The sequence below is a fragment of the Anomaloglossus baeobatrachus genome, chromosome 1 (assembly GCF_048569485.1).
Source record: "Anomaloglossus baeobatrachus isolate aAnoBae1 chromosome 1, aAnoBae1.hap1, whole genome shotgun sequence".
In the NCBI taxonomy this organism is placed as follows: Eukaryota; Metazoa; Chordata; class Amphibia; order Anura; family Aromobatidae; genus Anomaloglossus; species Anomaloglossus baeobatrachus.
In genome coordinates, this window is record NC_134353.1 from 904,941,216 (window position 1) to 904,958,572 (window position 17,357).

Sequence of the window (17,357 nt, forward strand, 5' to 3'; positions counted from 1 at the left end):
TGGAGCTATGCATGGATGTCTGACCTCCTTCGCACAAAGCTAAAACTGGAGAACCCGTGATATCACGGGGGGGTATAGCCAGAAGGGGAGGGGCCTTGCACTTTTTAGTGTAGTGCTTTGTGTGGCCTCCGGAGGGCAGTAGCTATACCCCAATCGTCTGGGTCTCCCAATAGAGCGCTGAAGAAAGTAGAGTTAGAACCTAGCAAAGAATAAAAACCCACAGACAGCTCCAGTAAAGTTTTCATGGAACATTTTACTCTCCAATTGAGAAATTTCTGTACATTAAAAGCCACAAGTGCTTTAATAAGTTTAGTGAAAATGGAACCGGAGAAGAGCGATAACAGCAACAGCCACAGACTGGAAATGGAGACTGGTGGAGTTTACTCAAAGGACGACAAGAAGGTTATTACAATTTCTTTCAGCTTGGCGTCTGTCTGCTCAGAGATCTTCCCGTCAGCCCTGAAGGAGGAGAAAAAAAAAAAAAAAAAAAATTAAGTTGGGTAAACATTTTACTATTGCCATTAACAGTAGATCAAAATTTGATAAGCAAAGTTTTTGGGGGAGAATTGCTATTTGCATTAGATGGATCAAACATCTATGGGTGCGGCGTTAAGCCGGTATGAGACCAGATATTGACGCACCTGATGGTTGCAAGCAGCTCCTGGTGTTGGCTCTTAATGTGGGATAGGAAAGCATTCTCGAATTTTGTGATCTTGCTTGGCTCCATTTTGTCCAAATGACCCCTCACACCGGCATAGATAACTGTCACCTGTTCCTCAATGGCCATGGGCACTGCAGAACAACGCACAGGTTAAAATCCATGCCACCATTACTGTAGGACGTGTCCGTCAACCAGGACGTAAGTTTGTGTCGCACCATATTGTCCCTGCTTGAGCAGCTCAGTCAGGCGGACACCGCGGTTCAACAGTTGCTGGGTAGCAGCATCCAAATCGGAGCCGAACTGGGCAAAAGCTGCTACTTCACGATACTGAGCCAACTCCAGTTTCATGGTACCAGCCACCTGAGGACAGAATATATACACTGAGCATAGGCTTTGTCAGGAGAATCCGCTGGATCATGATTTTCCTCCAGATAAAGGAATGAAGACTCCATTTCATGCGAATAATTTACGCACCTGCTTCATGGCTCTGGTCTGAGCAGCAGACCCGACACGGGACACAGACAGACCGACATTGATGGCAGGTCGGATACCCTTGTAGAACAACTCAGTCTCCAAAAAGATCTAAAAGAAAAATGGGCAAAAGGTGCATTCTGCCTTCTCCACGTCACCACTCACAGGACACAAGCTGAAACTACCGAAACACGTCCAACCAAGGTGAAGATTTACTATACACTCACCTGGCCGTCAGTAATGGAAATGACATTTGTTGGGATGTAAGCAGACACATCACCGGCTTGGGTCTCAATGACAGGGAGAGCAGTCAAGGATCCGCCGCCAAACTGGTCGTTCATTTTAGCAGCTCTCTCCAGCAGACGGGAGTGGAGGTAGAAGACGTCTCCAGGGTAGGCCTCACGGCCAGGAGGACGACGCAGCAGTAGAGACATCTGGCGGTAGGCTACAGCCTGGAAGAAAAAGGCAACATTAACAATTATCTGACAAAGGGCTGGCATTTACAGGCTGCGTCAAAGACTAAAAGGCTCTAAGGAAACAAAGCAAAAAAAAAAAAAATATCTATAAAGTAGACGCAACGGCAATCAATCCACTTAAAATCTGTTTGGTATGAACTAGTATTTGGTTTGATGCAAATGTGAACTAAAAGTCATGCTACGTTTTAAAAAAGGTAGCAAGAATAGGCAAGATCCACCAAGAGGGAGCACGGCCAGCAGATATTTAAACTTTTACACAAGAGAAGGCTTAAAGACAGAATAAAATGCAGTATGTTTAACAAGAGGTAAGTGCCGTATTTTTCGGTTTATAAGACACCCTGGATTTTAAGATGTACCCCAAATTTAGAGGCGGAAAATAGGAAAAAAAAATTCTAATGTTAAAATGAGGGTCCGTCTTATAATCCTACTGGGTCTTAATCCTAATGCTCACCAGGGGGTGAGCACAGGATGATGGTCAGCGATGCTGCGGGCTCAGAGGAGAGAGAGTGTTGCCTCTCCAAAGGGTCAGTGGACGAAGTGTCTGCAATACTGCGGCCTCAGGGGTGTGATGATGGCGAGTGCCATTTATCTGCAGGGGTGTCACTACAGTGCAGGAGGATCACAGGACGGGGTATGGTGGTGGCGGGCACCTGATGTGACTGCAGACTGAATTGAATTGCTCCCGGTTGACTTCAAGAAAATGACTGCGGAGGCAGCGTGTGCGCAGAAAGGCCTCCTTGGCCATTTTTTTTTTTTTAGTCCATTGGATCCATCTGCGCACGCGCCGCCTCGGCAGTCATTTATTTGAAGTTAATCGCGTCAACTGCGGACGATTGAATAGAGCCCGCAGTCAGGTGCCCGCTGCCACCGCAGTGACATCCCTCAGTATCGTGGACCTTACCTCCTATGACCCTGCTACACCATTGCCCCAGTAAGCCATAGTCGCATTGTAAGACGCACCCCTATTTTAACACTAGTTTTGGGGGAAAAAAAAAAAAAAAAAAAATAAAAACAAAAAAAAAAAAAAGTGTCTTACAACGCGGAAATAGACTACATTTTAATATAGTCGGGTGTATGAAACAGGCAACTAACATGCCAGATGTCTAACAAGACTAACTACTGCAACCAATAAGTATAACTGCACAGCCCTAGTCTTTAACGTGGAAAAAGATTTGCAGGCCTTATGGATGGCATGTATGTAACATTTACCACACCACTTTATTCAAGATAGTTACCTGTTTGGACAAATCATCGTAGATGATCAAAGCGTGTTTTCCATTGTCTCTGAAGTATTCTCCCATGGAGCAGCCGGAGTATGGTGCCAGGTACTGCAGGGGCGCAGCATCAGAGGCGGTGGCAGACACCACGATTGTGTACTTCATGGCATCTATTGAAAAAAAAGAAGGGAATTTTGTTTACTTACCGTAAATTCCTTTTCTTCTAGCTCCAATTGGGAGACCCAGACAATTGGGTGTATAGCTATGCCTCCAAAGGCCGCACAAAGTATTACACTAAAAGTGTAAAGCCCCTCCCCTTCTGCCTATACACCCCCCGTGCTCCCACGGGCTCCTCAGTTTTGGTGCAAAAGCAAGAAGGAGGAAAAAAAAAAAAAAATTATAAACTGGATTAAAGTAACTTCAATCCGAAGGAATATCGGAGAACTGAAACCATTCAACATGAACAACATGTGTACACAAAAAAACAGGGGCGGGCGCTGGGTCTCCCAATTGGAGCTAGAAGAAAAGGAATTTACGGTAAGTAAACAAAATTCCCTTCTTTGTCGCTCCATTGGGAGACCCAGACAATTGGGACGTCCAAAAGCAGTCCCTGGGTGGGTAAAATAATACCTCGTAAGAGAGCCGTAAAACGGCCTCTTCCTACAGGTGGGCAACCGCCGCCTGAAGGACTCGTCTACCTAGGCTGGCATCCGCCGAAGCATAGGTATGCACCTGATAGTGTTTCGTGAAAGTGTGCAGGCTCGACCAGGTAGCCGCCTGACACACCTGCTGAGCCGTAGCCTGGTGCCTCAAAGCCCAGGACGCGCCCACGGCTCTGGTAGAATGGGCCTTCAGCCCTGAGGGAACCGGAAGCCCAGCCGAACGGTAGGCTTCGAGAATTGGCTCCTTGATCCACCGAGCCAAGGTTGATTTGGAAGCCTGTGACCCTTTACGCTGGCCAGCGACAAGGACAAAGAGTGCATCCGAGCGGCGCAGGGGCGCCGTACGAGAAATGTAGAGTCTGAGTGCTCTCACCAGATCTAACAAGTGCAAATCCTTTTCACATTGGTGAACTGGATGAGGACAAAAAGAAGGTAAGGAGATATCCTGATTGAGATGAAAGGGGGATACCACCTTAGGGAGAAATTCCGGAACCGGACGCAGAACCACCTTGTCCTGGTGAAAAACCAGGAAAGGGGCTTTGCATGACAGCGCTGCTAGCTCAGACACTCTCCGAAGTGAAGTGACTGCTACTAGAAAAACCACTTTCTGCGAAAGGCGTGAGAGAAATATCTCTCATTGGCTCGAATGGTGGTTTCTGAAGAACCAGCAGCACCCTGTTCAAATCCCAGGGTTCTAACGGCCGCTTGTAAGGAGGAACGATGTGACAAACCCCCTGCAGGAACGTGCGTACCTGTGGAAGTCTGGCTAGGCGCTTCTGGAAAAACACAGAGCGCTGAGACTTGTCCCTTAAGGGAGCCGAGCGACAAACCCTTTTCCAGTCCAGATTGAAGGAAGGACAGAAAAGTGGGCAAGGCAAAAGGCCAGGGAGAAAAACCCTGAGCAGAGCACCACGACAGGAAAATGTTCTACGTCCTGTGGTAGATCTTGGCGGACGTTGGTTTCCTAGCCTGTCTCATAGTGGCAATGACGTCTTGAGATAATCCTGAAGACGCTAGGATCCAGGACTCAATGGCCACACAGTCAGGTTGAGGGCCGCAGAATTCAGATGGAAAAACGGCCCTTGAGACAGCAAGTCTGGTCGGTCTGGTAGTGCCCACGGTTGGCCGACCGTGAGATGCCACAGATCCGGGTACCACGACCGCCTCGGCCAGTCTGGAGCGACGAGGATGACGCGGCGGCAGTCGGCCCTGATCTTGCGTAACACTCTGGGCAACAGTGCCAGCGGAGGAAACACATAAGGGAGCTGAAACTGCGACCAATCCTGAACTAAGGCGTCTGCCGCCAGAGCTCTGGGATCTTGAGACCGTGCCATGAACGTCGGTACCTTGTTGTTGTGCCGGGACGCCATGAGGTCGACGTCCGGCACCCCCCAGCGGCAACAGATCTCCTGAAACACGTCCGGGTGAAGGGACCATTCCCCTGCGTCCATGCCCTGGCGACTGAGATAATCTGCTTCCCAGTTTTCCACGCCTGGAATGTGAACTGCAGAGATGGTGGAGGCCGTGGCTTCCACCCACATCAAAATCCGCCGGACTTCCTGGAAGGCTTGCCGACTGCGTGTGCCGCCTTGGTGGTTGATGTATGCCACCGCTGTGGAATTGTCCAACTGAATTCTGATCTGCTTGCCTTCCAGCCACTGCTGGAACGCTTTCAGGGCAAGATACACTGCCCGTATTTCCAGAACATTGATCTGAAGTGAGGACTCTTGCTGGGTCCACGTACCCTGAGCCCTGTGGTGGAGAAAAACCGCTCCCCACCCTGACAGACTCGCGTCCGTCGTGACCACCTCCCAGGATGGGGGTAGGAAGGATTTCCCCTTCGATAATGAAGTGGGAAGAAGCCACCACCGAAGGGAAGCTTTGGTCGCGTGAGAGAGGGAGACGTTCCTGTCGAGGGACGTCGTCGGCTTCCTGTCCCATTTGCGTAGTATGTCCCATTGAAGAGGACGCAGGTGAAACTGCGCGAAAGGAACTGCCTCCATTGCTGCCACCATCTTCCCCAGGAAGTGCATGAGGCGCCTCAAGGGGTGTGACTGGCCTTGAAGGAGAGATTGTACCCCTGTCTGTAGTGACCGCTGCTTGATCAGCGGAAGCTTCACTATCGCTGAGAGGGTATGAAACTTCATGCCAAGGTATGTGAGCGATTGGGCCGGTGTCAGATTTGACTTTGGAAAATTGATGATCCACCCGAAACTCTGGAGAGTCTCCAGAGTAGCGTCGAGGCTGTGTTGGCATGCCTCTTGAGAGGGTGCCTTGATCAGGAGATCGTCCAAGTAAGGGATCACCGAGTGACCCTGAGAGTGGAGGACTGCTACTACAGTAGCCATAACCTTGGTGAAAACCCGTGGGGCTGTTGCCAGGCCGAACGGCAGTGCCACGAACTGCAGGTGTTCGTTTTCTATGGCGAAGCGCAAGAAGCGCTGGTGCTCTGGAGCAATCGGTACGTGGAGATAAGCATCTTTGATATCGATCGATGCAAGGAAATCTCCTTGGGACATTGAGGCGATGACGGAGCGGAGGGATTCCATCCGGAACCGCCTGGTCGTTCCGTGTTTGTTGAGAAGCTTCAGGTCCAGGGCAGGACGGAAAGACCCGTCCTTCTTTGGGACCACAAACAAGTTGGAGTAAAAACCGTGGCCCTGTTGCTGAAGAGGCACAGGGACCACCACTCCTTCTGCCTTCAGAGTGCCCAGCGCCTGCAGAAGAGCCTCGGCTCGCTCGGGAGGCGGGGATGACCTGAAGAATCGAGTCGGGGGACGAGAGGTGAACTCTATCTTGTAACCGTGAGACAGAATGTCTCTCACCCAACGGTCTTTTACCCGTGGCAGCCAGGCGTCGCAAAAGCGGGAGAGCCTGCCACCGACCGAAGATGCGGAGTGAGGAGGCCGAAAGTCATGAGGAAGCCGCTTTGGTAGCGGCACCTCCGGTGGCCTTTTTAGGACGTGACTTAGACCGCCATGCGTCAGAGTTCCTTTGATCTTTCTGAGGCCTTTTGGACGAGGAGAATTGGGACCTGCCCGCGCCCCGAAAGGACCGAAACCTCAACTGCCCCTTCCTCTGTTGGGGTATGTTCGGTTTGGGCTGGGGTAAGGATGTATCCTTTCCCTTGGATTGTTTGATGATTTCATCCAAACGCTCGCCAAACAATCGGTCGCCAGAAATTGGCAAACTGGTTAAGCGCTTTTTGGAAACAGAATCTGCCTTCCATTCCCGTAGCCACAAGGCCCTGCGGAGTACCACCGAATTGGCGGCTGCAACCGCCGTACGGCTCGCAGAGTCCAGGACAGCATTAATAGCGTAAGACGCAAATGCCGACGTCTGAGTGGTTATGGACGCCACCTGTGGCGCGGACGTGCGTGTGGCTGCGTCAATTTGCGCTTGACCTGCTGAGATAGCTTGTAGCGCCCATACGGCTGCGAACGCTGGGGCAAAAGAAGCGCCGATAGCTTCATAGATGGATTTCAACCAGAGTTCCATCTGCCTGTCAGTGGCATCTTTGAGTGAAGCCCCATCTTCCACTGCAAGTATGGATCTAGCTGCCAGTCTGGAGATTGGAGGATCCACTTTGGGACACTGAGCCCAACTTTTGACCACGTCAGGGGGAAAAGGATAACGTGTATCCTTAAGGCGCTTAGAAAAACGCTTATCTGGACAAGCATGGTGATTCTGGACTGCCTCTCTGAAATCAGAGTGGTCCAGAAACATACTCGGTGTACGCTTGGGAAACCTGAAACGGAATTTCTCCTGCTGAGAAGCTGACTCCTCCACCGGAGGAGCTGAGGGAGAAATATCCAACATACGATTGATGGACGCAATAAGGTCGTTCACTATGGCGTCCCCGTCCGGAGTATCAAGATTGAGAGCGGCCTCAGGATCAGAATCCTGATCAGCTGTCTCCGCATCATCAACCAGAGATTCCCCCCTCTGAGACCCTGCACAATATGATGATGTCGAGGGAAAATCGGTCTGGGGCTGGGGTCTGTGTCAGAACCCTCAGCCTGGGATCCATGAGATACCCCGGGAGGACATTGTTGGTCCAGCTGAGGTGGGCCAGGGAACAAAGATTCAACAGAGTCCCTGTGCTGAGATACCGGCCTGGACTGCAAGGCTTCTAGTATCTTAGCCATAGTCTCAGAGAGTTTTGCAAACTCCGTCCCAGTCACCTGAACAGTGTTAGCAGGTGGCTCCCTCTGGGCCCCTCTTAGCAGAGGCTCCGGCTGAGTAAGTGCCACAGGGGCCGAACAGTGCACACAATGAGGGTCAGTGGAACCTGCCGGTAGCGGGGTCGTACATGCGGCGCAGGCAACATAATAAGCCTGTGTTTTGGCACCCCTGCCTTTCGTGGGCGCCATGCTATTATCTTCCCTGAGTAACACAATAGGGTATATAGCCAGAAATCAACTGTGCACCATACAGTGTAAAACATATATACCATAAACATATAATGTTACACTACCGCACAATGGGGCTAGCACCACAGGTGCTGCTTACCACCCGCCTAAAGCGGTTGTGAGGCCACCAGAGTCCCTGCCTGGGTCTCCTAGACTTTGTCCCCCTCTGCAGCGTCCGAGGAGCTGACAGGAATGGCTGCCGGCGTCCTGAGGAGAGGAGGGAGCCGTGGGCGTGACCCAGAAAGAGCGGGAACTGGTGCCCGCACTGTGCACAGTGAGAGGGGTGGAGTATGCAAAGCATGCTCCAGCCCTCAGTGCTGCTCGTTCTGTGCAGCGTCCCGCCCTTCCCCTGCCTGTCAGGGCTGTGGGCGGGAGGAAAGGAAACTAGGCCGCAAAAAGCCGGGGACTCTAGTAATAAACGCGGCCGCCGTAAAAGCGCGGCCGGCGTGAAAGTCCCCGGCGCACTACAAGTCCCAGCCGCGCCGCAGTGTTTCCATGGCCGCGGCGGTCAGTGCGGCAGTCCCTATACATAAACACACTCAGCAACGCTGAGTGTGTAATGGCACATATTAACCCGGTCAGCGCCGTGGTCCCCGGTGCACTAGCACACCCAGCAAAGCTGGAGTGTTGCTGTGCGCTGTCCCCACAGGGATACAGAGTACCTCCAAGTAGCAGGGCCATGTCCCTGAACGATACCCGGCTCCTATCCAGCAGGCTCCACAGGAGTTGTGGATGAAGCACGGTCTCAGTGCCTGGAGACCGATAGGATCCCACTTCACCCAGAGCCCTGAGGGGGATGGGGAAGGAAAACAGCATGTGGGCTCCAGCCTCCGTACCCGCAATGGATACCTCAACCTTACAACACCACCGACAAGAGTGGGGTGAGAAGGGAGCATGCTGGGGGCTCTATATGGGCCCACTTTTCTTCCATCCGACATGGTCAGCAGCTGCTGCTGACCAATCTGTGGAGCTGTGCGTGCGTGTCTGACCTCCTTCGCACAAAGCAAAAAACTGAGGAGCCCGTGGGAGCACGGGGGGTGTATAGGCAGAAGGGGAGGGGCTTTACACTTTTAAGTGTAATACTTTGTGCGGCCTCCGGAGGCATAGCCTATACACCCAATTGTCTGGGTCTCCCAATGGAGCGACAAAGAAAAAAATGATAAGAAAAGTAAATACAAGCCACCACTGGAAAATGCAATAAAAACTACATTGCGGGAGAAAAAAAAAAAACAAAACAAAAAACAATAATAATAATAATAATTACTAATTACTAATAATAGTAATCACTTACCAGTAATGTGTTTTCTCTGAACCCATGATGGCACCCTTACATTGTCGTGGTGCTGTTATGGGTGCTGGAAAAACTGGATTTGAATTTCTTTTGACATTCAATCAAGTTTTTCTGCACTAAATTTTTTTAACTCACTTAAATATACGACTGGAGTATACATTGTTGCAAATTAACCCAAAAAACATCTGAAACATTGCCTATGACTATCCATATAGTTGAATGCCATAATTTATAATAGATATCTAACTATCTATCTATATCTCTCATCTATCTAGTGGCAACTAAGCTGTGAAACTACAACTCCAAGCATTCCCCTGACTACCTTCATTTTGGGAGTTTTAGGCTATGTGCCCACGGGCGCTCGTACCTGTGGATGTATCCGCAGGTACGAGTGCATGTTTATCGCAGCTGCCCGCCGGCGTCCGCAGCTATTTTTAGCTGCGAGATTACAGCGGAATAGCTGCGGGAAACATGCAGACATTCATGCGGCTTACCTGCGGCCTCTTATCTCCATAGCGGAGGGCCGGCACATCCGCAGGTAATTCCGCATGAGTAATTGACATGCAATTATACATGCGGATGCCTACATCCGCAGCATGGTCGGCAGCCGCACTTTCCGCACCGTGGACACAGCACTCCCCATGTCCCATAGGATAACATGGGGAGTGACTGTACATGCTAAAACCTGCGGATTTAGCTGGAAAATCCAGAAAAATCCACAGGTTTTCCACGGCAAAATCCGCACAAACAGGCTCCCGTGGGCACATAGCCTAAGCGCAACAGCTGCAGTTTTGTATGTTGCGGGTCACCCGGTAGATATTCTGGTCATACCTGCATCGGTCAGCCTCTTCACCAGCTGAGCCACGGTGGATCTCTTCTGACCGATGGCCACATAGATACAGTATAGTTTCTTCTTCTCATCAGTTCCATCATTAAATCGCTTCTGGTTGATAATGGTATCAACGGCAATGGAAGTTTTGCTGAAAAACATAGTGCAGGAGTCATTTGACAATTTAAGTAGCATCTGCACGTATGTCATTAAAGAATCCAACCCAATTCCTTATCACCGATTGTGATCATGAGGGCGAATAAACTCCTGCTGGAGCCTTGATGTCTCACCATGGAAGCTGCAGACTCATTGTGCTCCTCTCGCTCCACAGAAGTTGTGATGTGTAACTACACCATAAAGCAGAGACCTACAGCTTTGGTGATGTGGATGGAGGTGGTACATGCAGCACATAGACGTCTCCTACCAACTATTCTGTGCACAGCTGCTGTGTAGATGATGCCTAGAAGGATCGTGTGAAGTTTACCTCACTGTAGAAAGCAGGATTACAAAACCAGACCCCAGGTCACGAACAGAGGTTACTCCGTGCCTCTAATTTTCTGCGCCGGGCAGAGACACTTGTGCGCCGGGTAGAACTTCTCCTGTACCATGTATACACGTACCCTATTCCAGCCAGTACAATACACTCCTGATACCTGACGTGTGTTACACAGCTGCCTCAGAACATCACACAAATCCTCCCAGAGCTGAGCACGTCTTACCCAGTCTGTCTGTCACCAATGATCAGCTCACGCTGTCCACGGCCGATGGGCACCAGACTGTCCACAGCCTTGATTCCAGTCTGCATGGGCTCCCGCACAGAGATACGTGGAATAATACCCGGGGCTTTCAGTCCAACTCTTCTGCGGTTTTTTCCTGAAAACGGGCCCTTTTAACAAAAAGTACACTGATGAAATCTTGTGGTAGATTTTCATAAAAGATAAAAATTGTTCTTAAGTTTTTAATGCTGCACTCTTGGGCCTATTGATAAGACATTGCCCAGCATTTAACCACCCCTTTTAAGCCCCCCTTCACACATTTGTATCTCCAGTACATGCAACGCCGGTTTTCACACGTACTGGAGACACTGGCACACATAGACCCATTAAAATTAATGGGTCTGCGCACACATGCGTGTTTTCCTATGGACCGTGTGGAGCATACGTGTATCCGTGTGCTCCACACGGCGACATGTCAGCTTTTCTCCAGCAGCATCGGTGTCACATGGACTGCAAACTGATGTGCTCCGTGTGACACGTATCGGAGAAAACCACATGTTTGTGAAATAAAATGCTTCTCTATTTTCACCTTTCTTCACCACTGATCTCTCCAGTACTGCTGTCACTTGCTTCCGACCCCCGCTCATTATGCTCATTGCATATTCACTGCACTGAGGACCGGAAGCAGCAGCGCCGGAAACAGCAGCACCATAGACAGGTGAGTATAGAAGTTCATGCTGTCCGTATGCTATGCAGATGTCACACGGATAGCACATGCTGAAAAACACATGTACACACACCACAGACCGTGCAAAACGTGTGTTTTGCATGGACATTTTAAAGAAGCTCAAGATATTCCTTCCCCTCAAAGACTGCAGGGGCATCTCATGAAGCAGAGGCCTTTATGCAGCATTTGTCTATATCCTTTAGGAAGGGAGAAACAGACACTCACCTTGCCATCAATAGCATTTCCCAGGGCATCCACAACACGGCCCAGCAACTCATCACCGACGGGAACGTCCACAATGGCGCCGGTTCTCTTCACGATGTCTCCTTCCTTGATGAGTTTGTCATTACCAAACACGACAACACCAACATTGTCGGGCTCCAAATTCAAGGACATGCCCTAATGATACACAAATCTTAGCCTTAACACCAGGGCTTCTATACAGACTCCTTTCAGGGAAGGTCACCATAACCCAGGAGGGACAGTACCATAATATGACTGCACAGCAGCAGTATCACTAACAAAGCCAGTGTGAGGGATTTAGTAGAACTGGAGGGAGGGGGTGGGGATCCAGGCCACTAATGGCATCTATGGAGACATTGACCTACCTTAAGTCCAGAGGAGAATTCCACCATCTCCTCGGCCTGGACGTTCCTGAGGCCATAAACACGAGCAATACCATCACCAATGGATAGGACACGTCCGGTTTCCTCCAGGTCCGCACTAGTGTCTGCACCCAGGATGCGCTCCTCGAGGATGGAGGACACTTCAGCGGTGCCTGCAGAGAACAGAACAGTTTAATAATCAAAAGCAGACCATCCTCTTCTGTATGAAGAACTCCCTCATATCGGAGCCTCTAAATTAGGCCTAAGACACACGGCATGAAAATCGGACCGAGTGGAATGTGATAAAACATCACATTCCACTCGGACCAATATTAACCTATGTGCCAGCACCCATGAGCGATTATTTTCTCGGCCCCAACAGGACCAAGAAAACAATTGCAGCATGCTGCGACTAATGTGAGTGTCTCTCTTGCACCCATTCAAGTCTATGGGGCGAGAGAAAGATCGCACTGCAGTCACAGTACACCGGTGTACCGCGAGTGCAGGGCGAGAATGGCAATAGCCGGCTACAGAGGAGAGAGGGAGCTAAATCGCTCCCTCCCCTCCTCAGCTGAAGTCCGATCGCATGATCGGACCTCAGTTGCAGTGACACGCGCATGACACTGTTCCCGCTGTGCTGCCAGCGTGAGCTGAGTGTCATGCGAGGATCGCATTAGTCCCCCTGTGGCCCCGACCTTACAGCCCCTTCCACAAATTATTCTCTTCCTCAAGGCTCCTGTCTTGTATCTGATAGCACATTGCGAAGACATGTAACTGTGATCACCAATGAACACAACCAAGAAGATCCCTTTTATAACATGGCTTTGCCTCCCCCAACCTGACACTGTCCACCTACTGCAAGACTACAACTCTTTACCATCAAGGTATGATAGGAGTTGTACTTTTAAGACAACTATACAGTGACATTGAAGTTTGACATTTCACATGACCTCTAGTCCTGACCCTGCACAATGAGCAGCACAGAGGAATAAGCACTCACCGGTCTTTTGGAGCCATGATCCAGATGCATGGATGTTACGGGTGGCGACGAAAGCAGCACCGAGGGCCTTCTTGGAGACCTGAGAAGAGACAAGTGAATAGAAAGATATATTGCTTATTCCAGAAGTGACTTCATTCACTGTAGGACACAGAGGACAAAGTGCAAGAAAAGCCAAGGGCATGATGAGGAGAGAAGCAGGAGTGAGTGGAGGAATATGGGACAACTACAAGTTCACTACTTGTCTTTAGTGTGCGCTTTAAGGATGGAACAACATGTAATAAGTGATCTCAAAGGATGATAAAAATATATATTTTATCCAGGGCTTTTTGAAATCCAAAGCCATAAATGCATCTGCAGAAACTAGTCAATATTTCACATGTGGTGCAATCTGTTGGATTAATATTACAGCAAGAGCAGCTGATATATTTTGGTGGCAAGAGCTTTAACATATCATCTAATGTCCGCTATTTATGTGCTTAGGAGTCCAGTGGGCGGTCCTAACCAACGATTGAAGCTCGAGGGGCCGCGGCACGATTAGGACCAGTGTTTCAGTTCTATCACTTCCAACTGGAGGAGAGGTGTCATGTTATCAGCGCTGCTCTCCTCTGACAGAAGTGAGTGGAGCCGAAACGTCCCTTTATGTATGCATTACACCAAAGTTTAGCCCGAGCTGTCAGATCTGTAAACGCCACTCCATTAACGTAAGAGTCACAGATCTGCTCACGGACGGTGAACAAAGCACCAATGCTTCAGGAAGACCTCAGACCTAAAGCTGAATAATTCTACCTTTCTACTTTAAAGTGCACCTGTCAGATCCCCTGTGTACCCAGACCCACGAGCAGTTCTGGATGCACATTGCTAATTCGTGCCGAACAGTCCCTGTATACACTAGCATAGATAAAGAGATCTTTAGAAAAAGTATTTCTAAAGATCCTTTATGATATGCTAATGAGCACGGGGACTAGTCACAAGGGCGTTCGTTCCTGTGCTCATTCCGCCCTCTTAGCATGGCAACACACCCACAGTGGCGTGCTAACATGCTATTCAATGCAACATCACCAGCGGTGACACGTCACAAACCTGTGTTCGCTGTCACTGCTGATCTGAATCCCCTGCACTTCCGGTCATGTACGCGTCCCAGCTTCAGAGAGGTTTAGTGCGCATGACGGAAGTGCCAGGACTTGGGACCAGTGGTGACAGCGGACAAGGTGATGACCCGAGTCGCACGCGGTGCTCAGTACACCACATATTGGCCAGAGTCTCTTCTAAAGGGAGCAAAAGTCTCCAGGAAACTAGTTTAAGACTAAGAAAATTCTGTCGACTGAAAAGTGGCACATAATTCCCAGAACAGTATGTCTGGGGAAGAAAATGTTCCCAAATGTTTATGAAAGGGGAACCCACCATATTACAGAATGATGGCCGTCACTAGGATATGTTAAAATGATCATAGAGGACCCCAGTCTACAGTGAGTAGGCATCGGGGCTCTGTCCCCTACACAGCAGGGTCTAATGTATAATGTCTGCCAGAGAGAACAGGTCAATGTTTTAATTAAAAACTAGTGTAAAGCTGGACCCCGTGTAAGATAAAAGTATCCCAAGTCTCCCCTCCTGTACCAGCAGTTACAGGGACTTTGCTGCCAGGGCTTTTGAGACATTATGTCACATGAGCACTGCAGCCAATCAGCAGCTGCTTTTAGCAGTCTTATCCTATTGGCTGCAGGGGTCAAGTGAATGTCCTGCAAGCACTGGGGACCAGGTCAGTGTAGGGTTATTTGTGGTTTATAAAGGGGTCTACTTTATTTAAAAATGGTGTTATTGGCCAAAGTTAGGGAAAAAAAATAAATAAATAAGCAAAAGCACAAACCATGCAATGCACAAGTCAGCCATGTCCTTAAAGGGAACCTGTCAGGTGTAATATGCACCTAAAGCCACAAGCAGTTTTGGGTGCATATTGCTAATCCTTGCCTAATGATCCCTGTATACACTAGCATAGATAAAGGGATCTTTAGAAAAAGTATTTCTAAAGATCTTTTCTAATATGCTAATGAGCGCAGGGACTAGTCACAACTGCATGAGTTCCCTTGGCTAGTACACCCTGTTAGCATGTTAACACGCCCACGGGGGCATACTAACATGCTATTAAATGGCCATTGTCAGCAGCGACGCATGTACCTGTGCCCATTGTCACCGCAGCAGACGCCGGGTTTAGGGTCAGTACACATGATCAGGAGTCCCGGCACTTCCGGTCATGCGCAGTATGAAGCCCAGTGTACACATCCTGACTTCAGAGAGGTCTAGTGCCCATGATCGGAAGTGCCGGGGCATTCTGATCATGTGCACTGACCCTAAACCCGGCATCTGAAGCAGTGACAACGGACAGAGGTACATACATCACCACCGATGACGCTGGGCAATGGGCATTAAATAGCATGTTAGCACGTCCCTGTGAGCATTGTAAGAGGGCGGCCTATTCGGGGATATAACGCCCTTGTGACTAGTCCCCGCACTCATTTGCATATAATAAAAGATCTTAAGAAATACTTTTTCTAAAGATCTTTTTATCTATGCTAGTGTATACAGGGACGGTTAGGCAGGGATTAGCAATATGCACCCAGAACTGCTCTAGGTACATATTGCATCTGACAGGTTCCCTTTAAAAAGGTGTTTCTCTCTTTCGGGCCTTTAATTAAAAGACTTGTCCACTACTCACAGTTTCCAAAAAGTAAAATAACTTCTATTCTCTCCAGTGTCGGCGCCTGTGTCCAATGTCAGGGGAGGTCTGCGGCCGATCAGCTGCCGCTTCACTCTCCCCTCCTTTGGATGTAATTGTCATCCACAGTGGGTGGGAGCGGTAGCCATTCTCCGGTTTCCTCCTGATTTGGGGAGCAGCAGAGCGACCACAAACAGCACCTGACATTGTACCCAGGCACCAACAGCAAAGGAGAGAATAGCTGTTATTTGGCTAGGGGAAAACAGTGATTGAGAAGGAAGGGAGGGGTGATAGAGTGCATGCATTTTGGGCAGAAAATAAATAAAAAAATCCTTAGACTTCATTTTAAATGTTACACACACAGTTTGGCTTTTAAAATGCTCATTGATTTCCCTGCACATATAAATTGATGTGGCCAACAATAATCTGAGGAGATTAATATATATAATATCTATACCCTCCCCAAAAACACACTATATTATATATATATATATATATATATATATATATATATATATATCCCCTCTCCCATAAAGATAAAGCTCACTGACTGGTTCTCTGTTACCTCATTCTGCAGCACGAGTCTATATAAATCAAGTTTTTAGCACTTCAGCTGCAGAACATTTCCTGGTAACTGCTGCATGACGGGCAGTGAGGGGAGCAGTGTATGGGCCGAGGAGGATGGAGGGGCTTCTATGGCAGAAGACCCCCTCCTCACCAGGTCAGTATAGGAGGCCGGTGCATAATGCGGTGCACAGGGCAGCGCCGGTCACTGGTGACAATGACACGGGCGCAGTGACCTTCACAGGCCCCAGCCCGTCCCTGCGCCCCCCGCCCTGCAGCACAGCCCCGGCCTCCCCCCACTGCACCCGGGTGACCTCTGCCGGCCCCTGTAGCACCAGGCCGCGGAGCGCAGGGTGACGCGGAGCCGCAGTGCAGGCCTCGGGCCGCCATGCCGGGGGGTGCGGCAGAGAACTGAGGAGAAGCAGCTGCACAACCTACCAGACCGGCCTGCCGGGGCAGGGAGCGGGCGAGGGTGGCGGCTACACGGACTGACAGCATGATTGCAGCGGCCGGCGGGGCTGTGTGTCGGGTGAGCGGGCGTCCTCCCTGTCCGCCTGTCCGTGCAGACTGAGAGAAGATGGCGTCCCGGCAGCGAGCTACAGAAGGAAGGTCACTCCCGCCCCCCGCAGGCTCCACCCACTCTACATAGCTTTTTTTTTTTTCTGTACTAGCTTTATTCGTTCAAGGGCGAGAGGACATTGCAAGTACAACCCTGAACTGTCATTCGCCGTGACGTCATCAAATGTCAACGCTTACGGTTGGGGCTGCATTTTTTTCTTTTTTTTAACCAACTTTATAGACACAAAAGGCTTGTGGGACATAACCTGATGAGTGTGAGGCTGACACCAATATCCTCTACAGCGCCACGTGCAGATCCCTAGGAATAATGAGCTTCTGCCTGAAGGCGACTCATGACCGTACACATAGGATTATCCAAACCTACACTACAGCTCAAAAGTTTGGGGTCACCCAGACAATTTTGTCTTTTCCATGCAAAATCATACTTCTATTTATCA

At 49.7% G+C, this 17,357-nt stretch overlaps 1 protein-coding gene across 1 annotated transcript; it reads right to left on the minus strand.

Annotated features, from left to right (window-relative positions):
• Positions 1-233: 233 nt before the first annotated feature.
• On the minus strand, positions 234-16,950 carry ATP5F1A (ATP synthase F1 subunit alpha). Its single transcript, XM_075327452.1, has 12 exons — positions 16,780-16,950; positions 13,068-13,146; positions 12,071-12,240; positions 11,688-11,861; positions 10,739-10,905; positions 10,022-10,170; positions 2,844-2,995; positions 1,360-1,584; positions 1,136-1,243; positions 877-1,021; positions 642-792; positions 234-459 (listed from the first exon to the last, which is right to left on the minus strand). The coding sequence occupies exons 1-12, from the start codon at positions 16,837-16,839 to the stop codon at positions 381-383; spliced, it is 1,659 nt and encodes a 552-aa protein (XP_075183567.1). The 5' UTR covers positions 16,840-16,950; the 3' UTR covers positions 234-380.
• Positions 16,951-17,357: the final 407 nt, after the last annotated feature.

Coding starts and splice junctions, on each gene's coding strand:
- ATP5F1A (XM_075327452.1), bottom strand. CDS start 16,839: ATGCTGTCAGTCCGTGTAGCCGCCACCCTCGCCCGCTCCCTGCCCCGG. Junction 1,585..2,843: donor ACGATGATTTGTCCAAACAG/GTAACTATCTTG, acceptor TTTTTCTTCCAG/GCTGTAGCCTACCGCCAGAT. Junction 460..641: donor GAGCTGCTTGCAACCATCAG/GTGCGTCAATAT, acceptor CTCCTCCTTCAG/GGCTGACGGGAAGATCTCTG.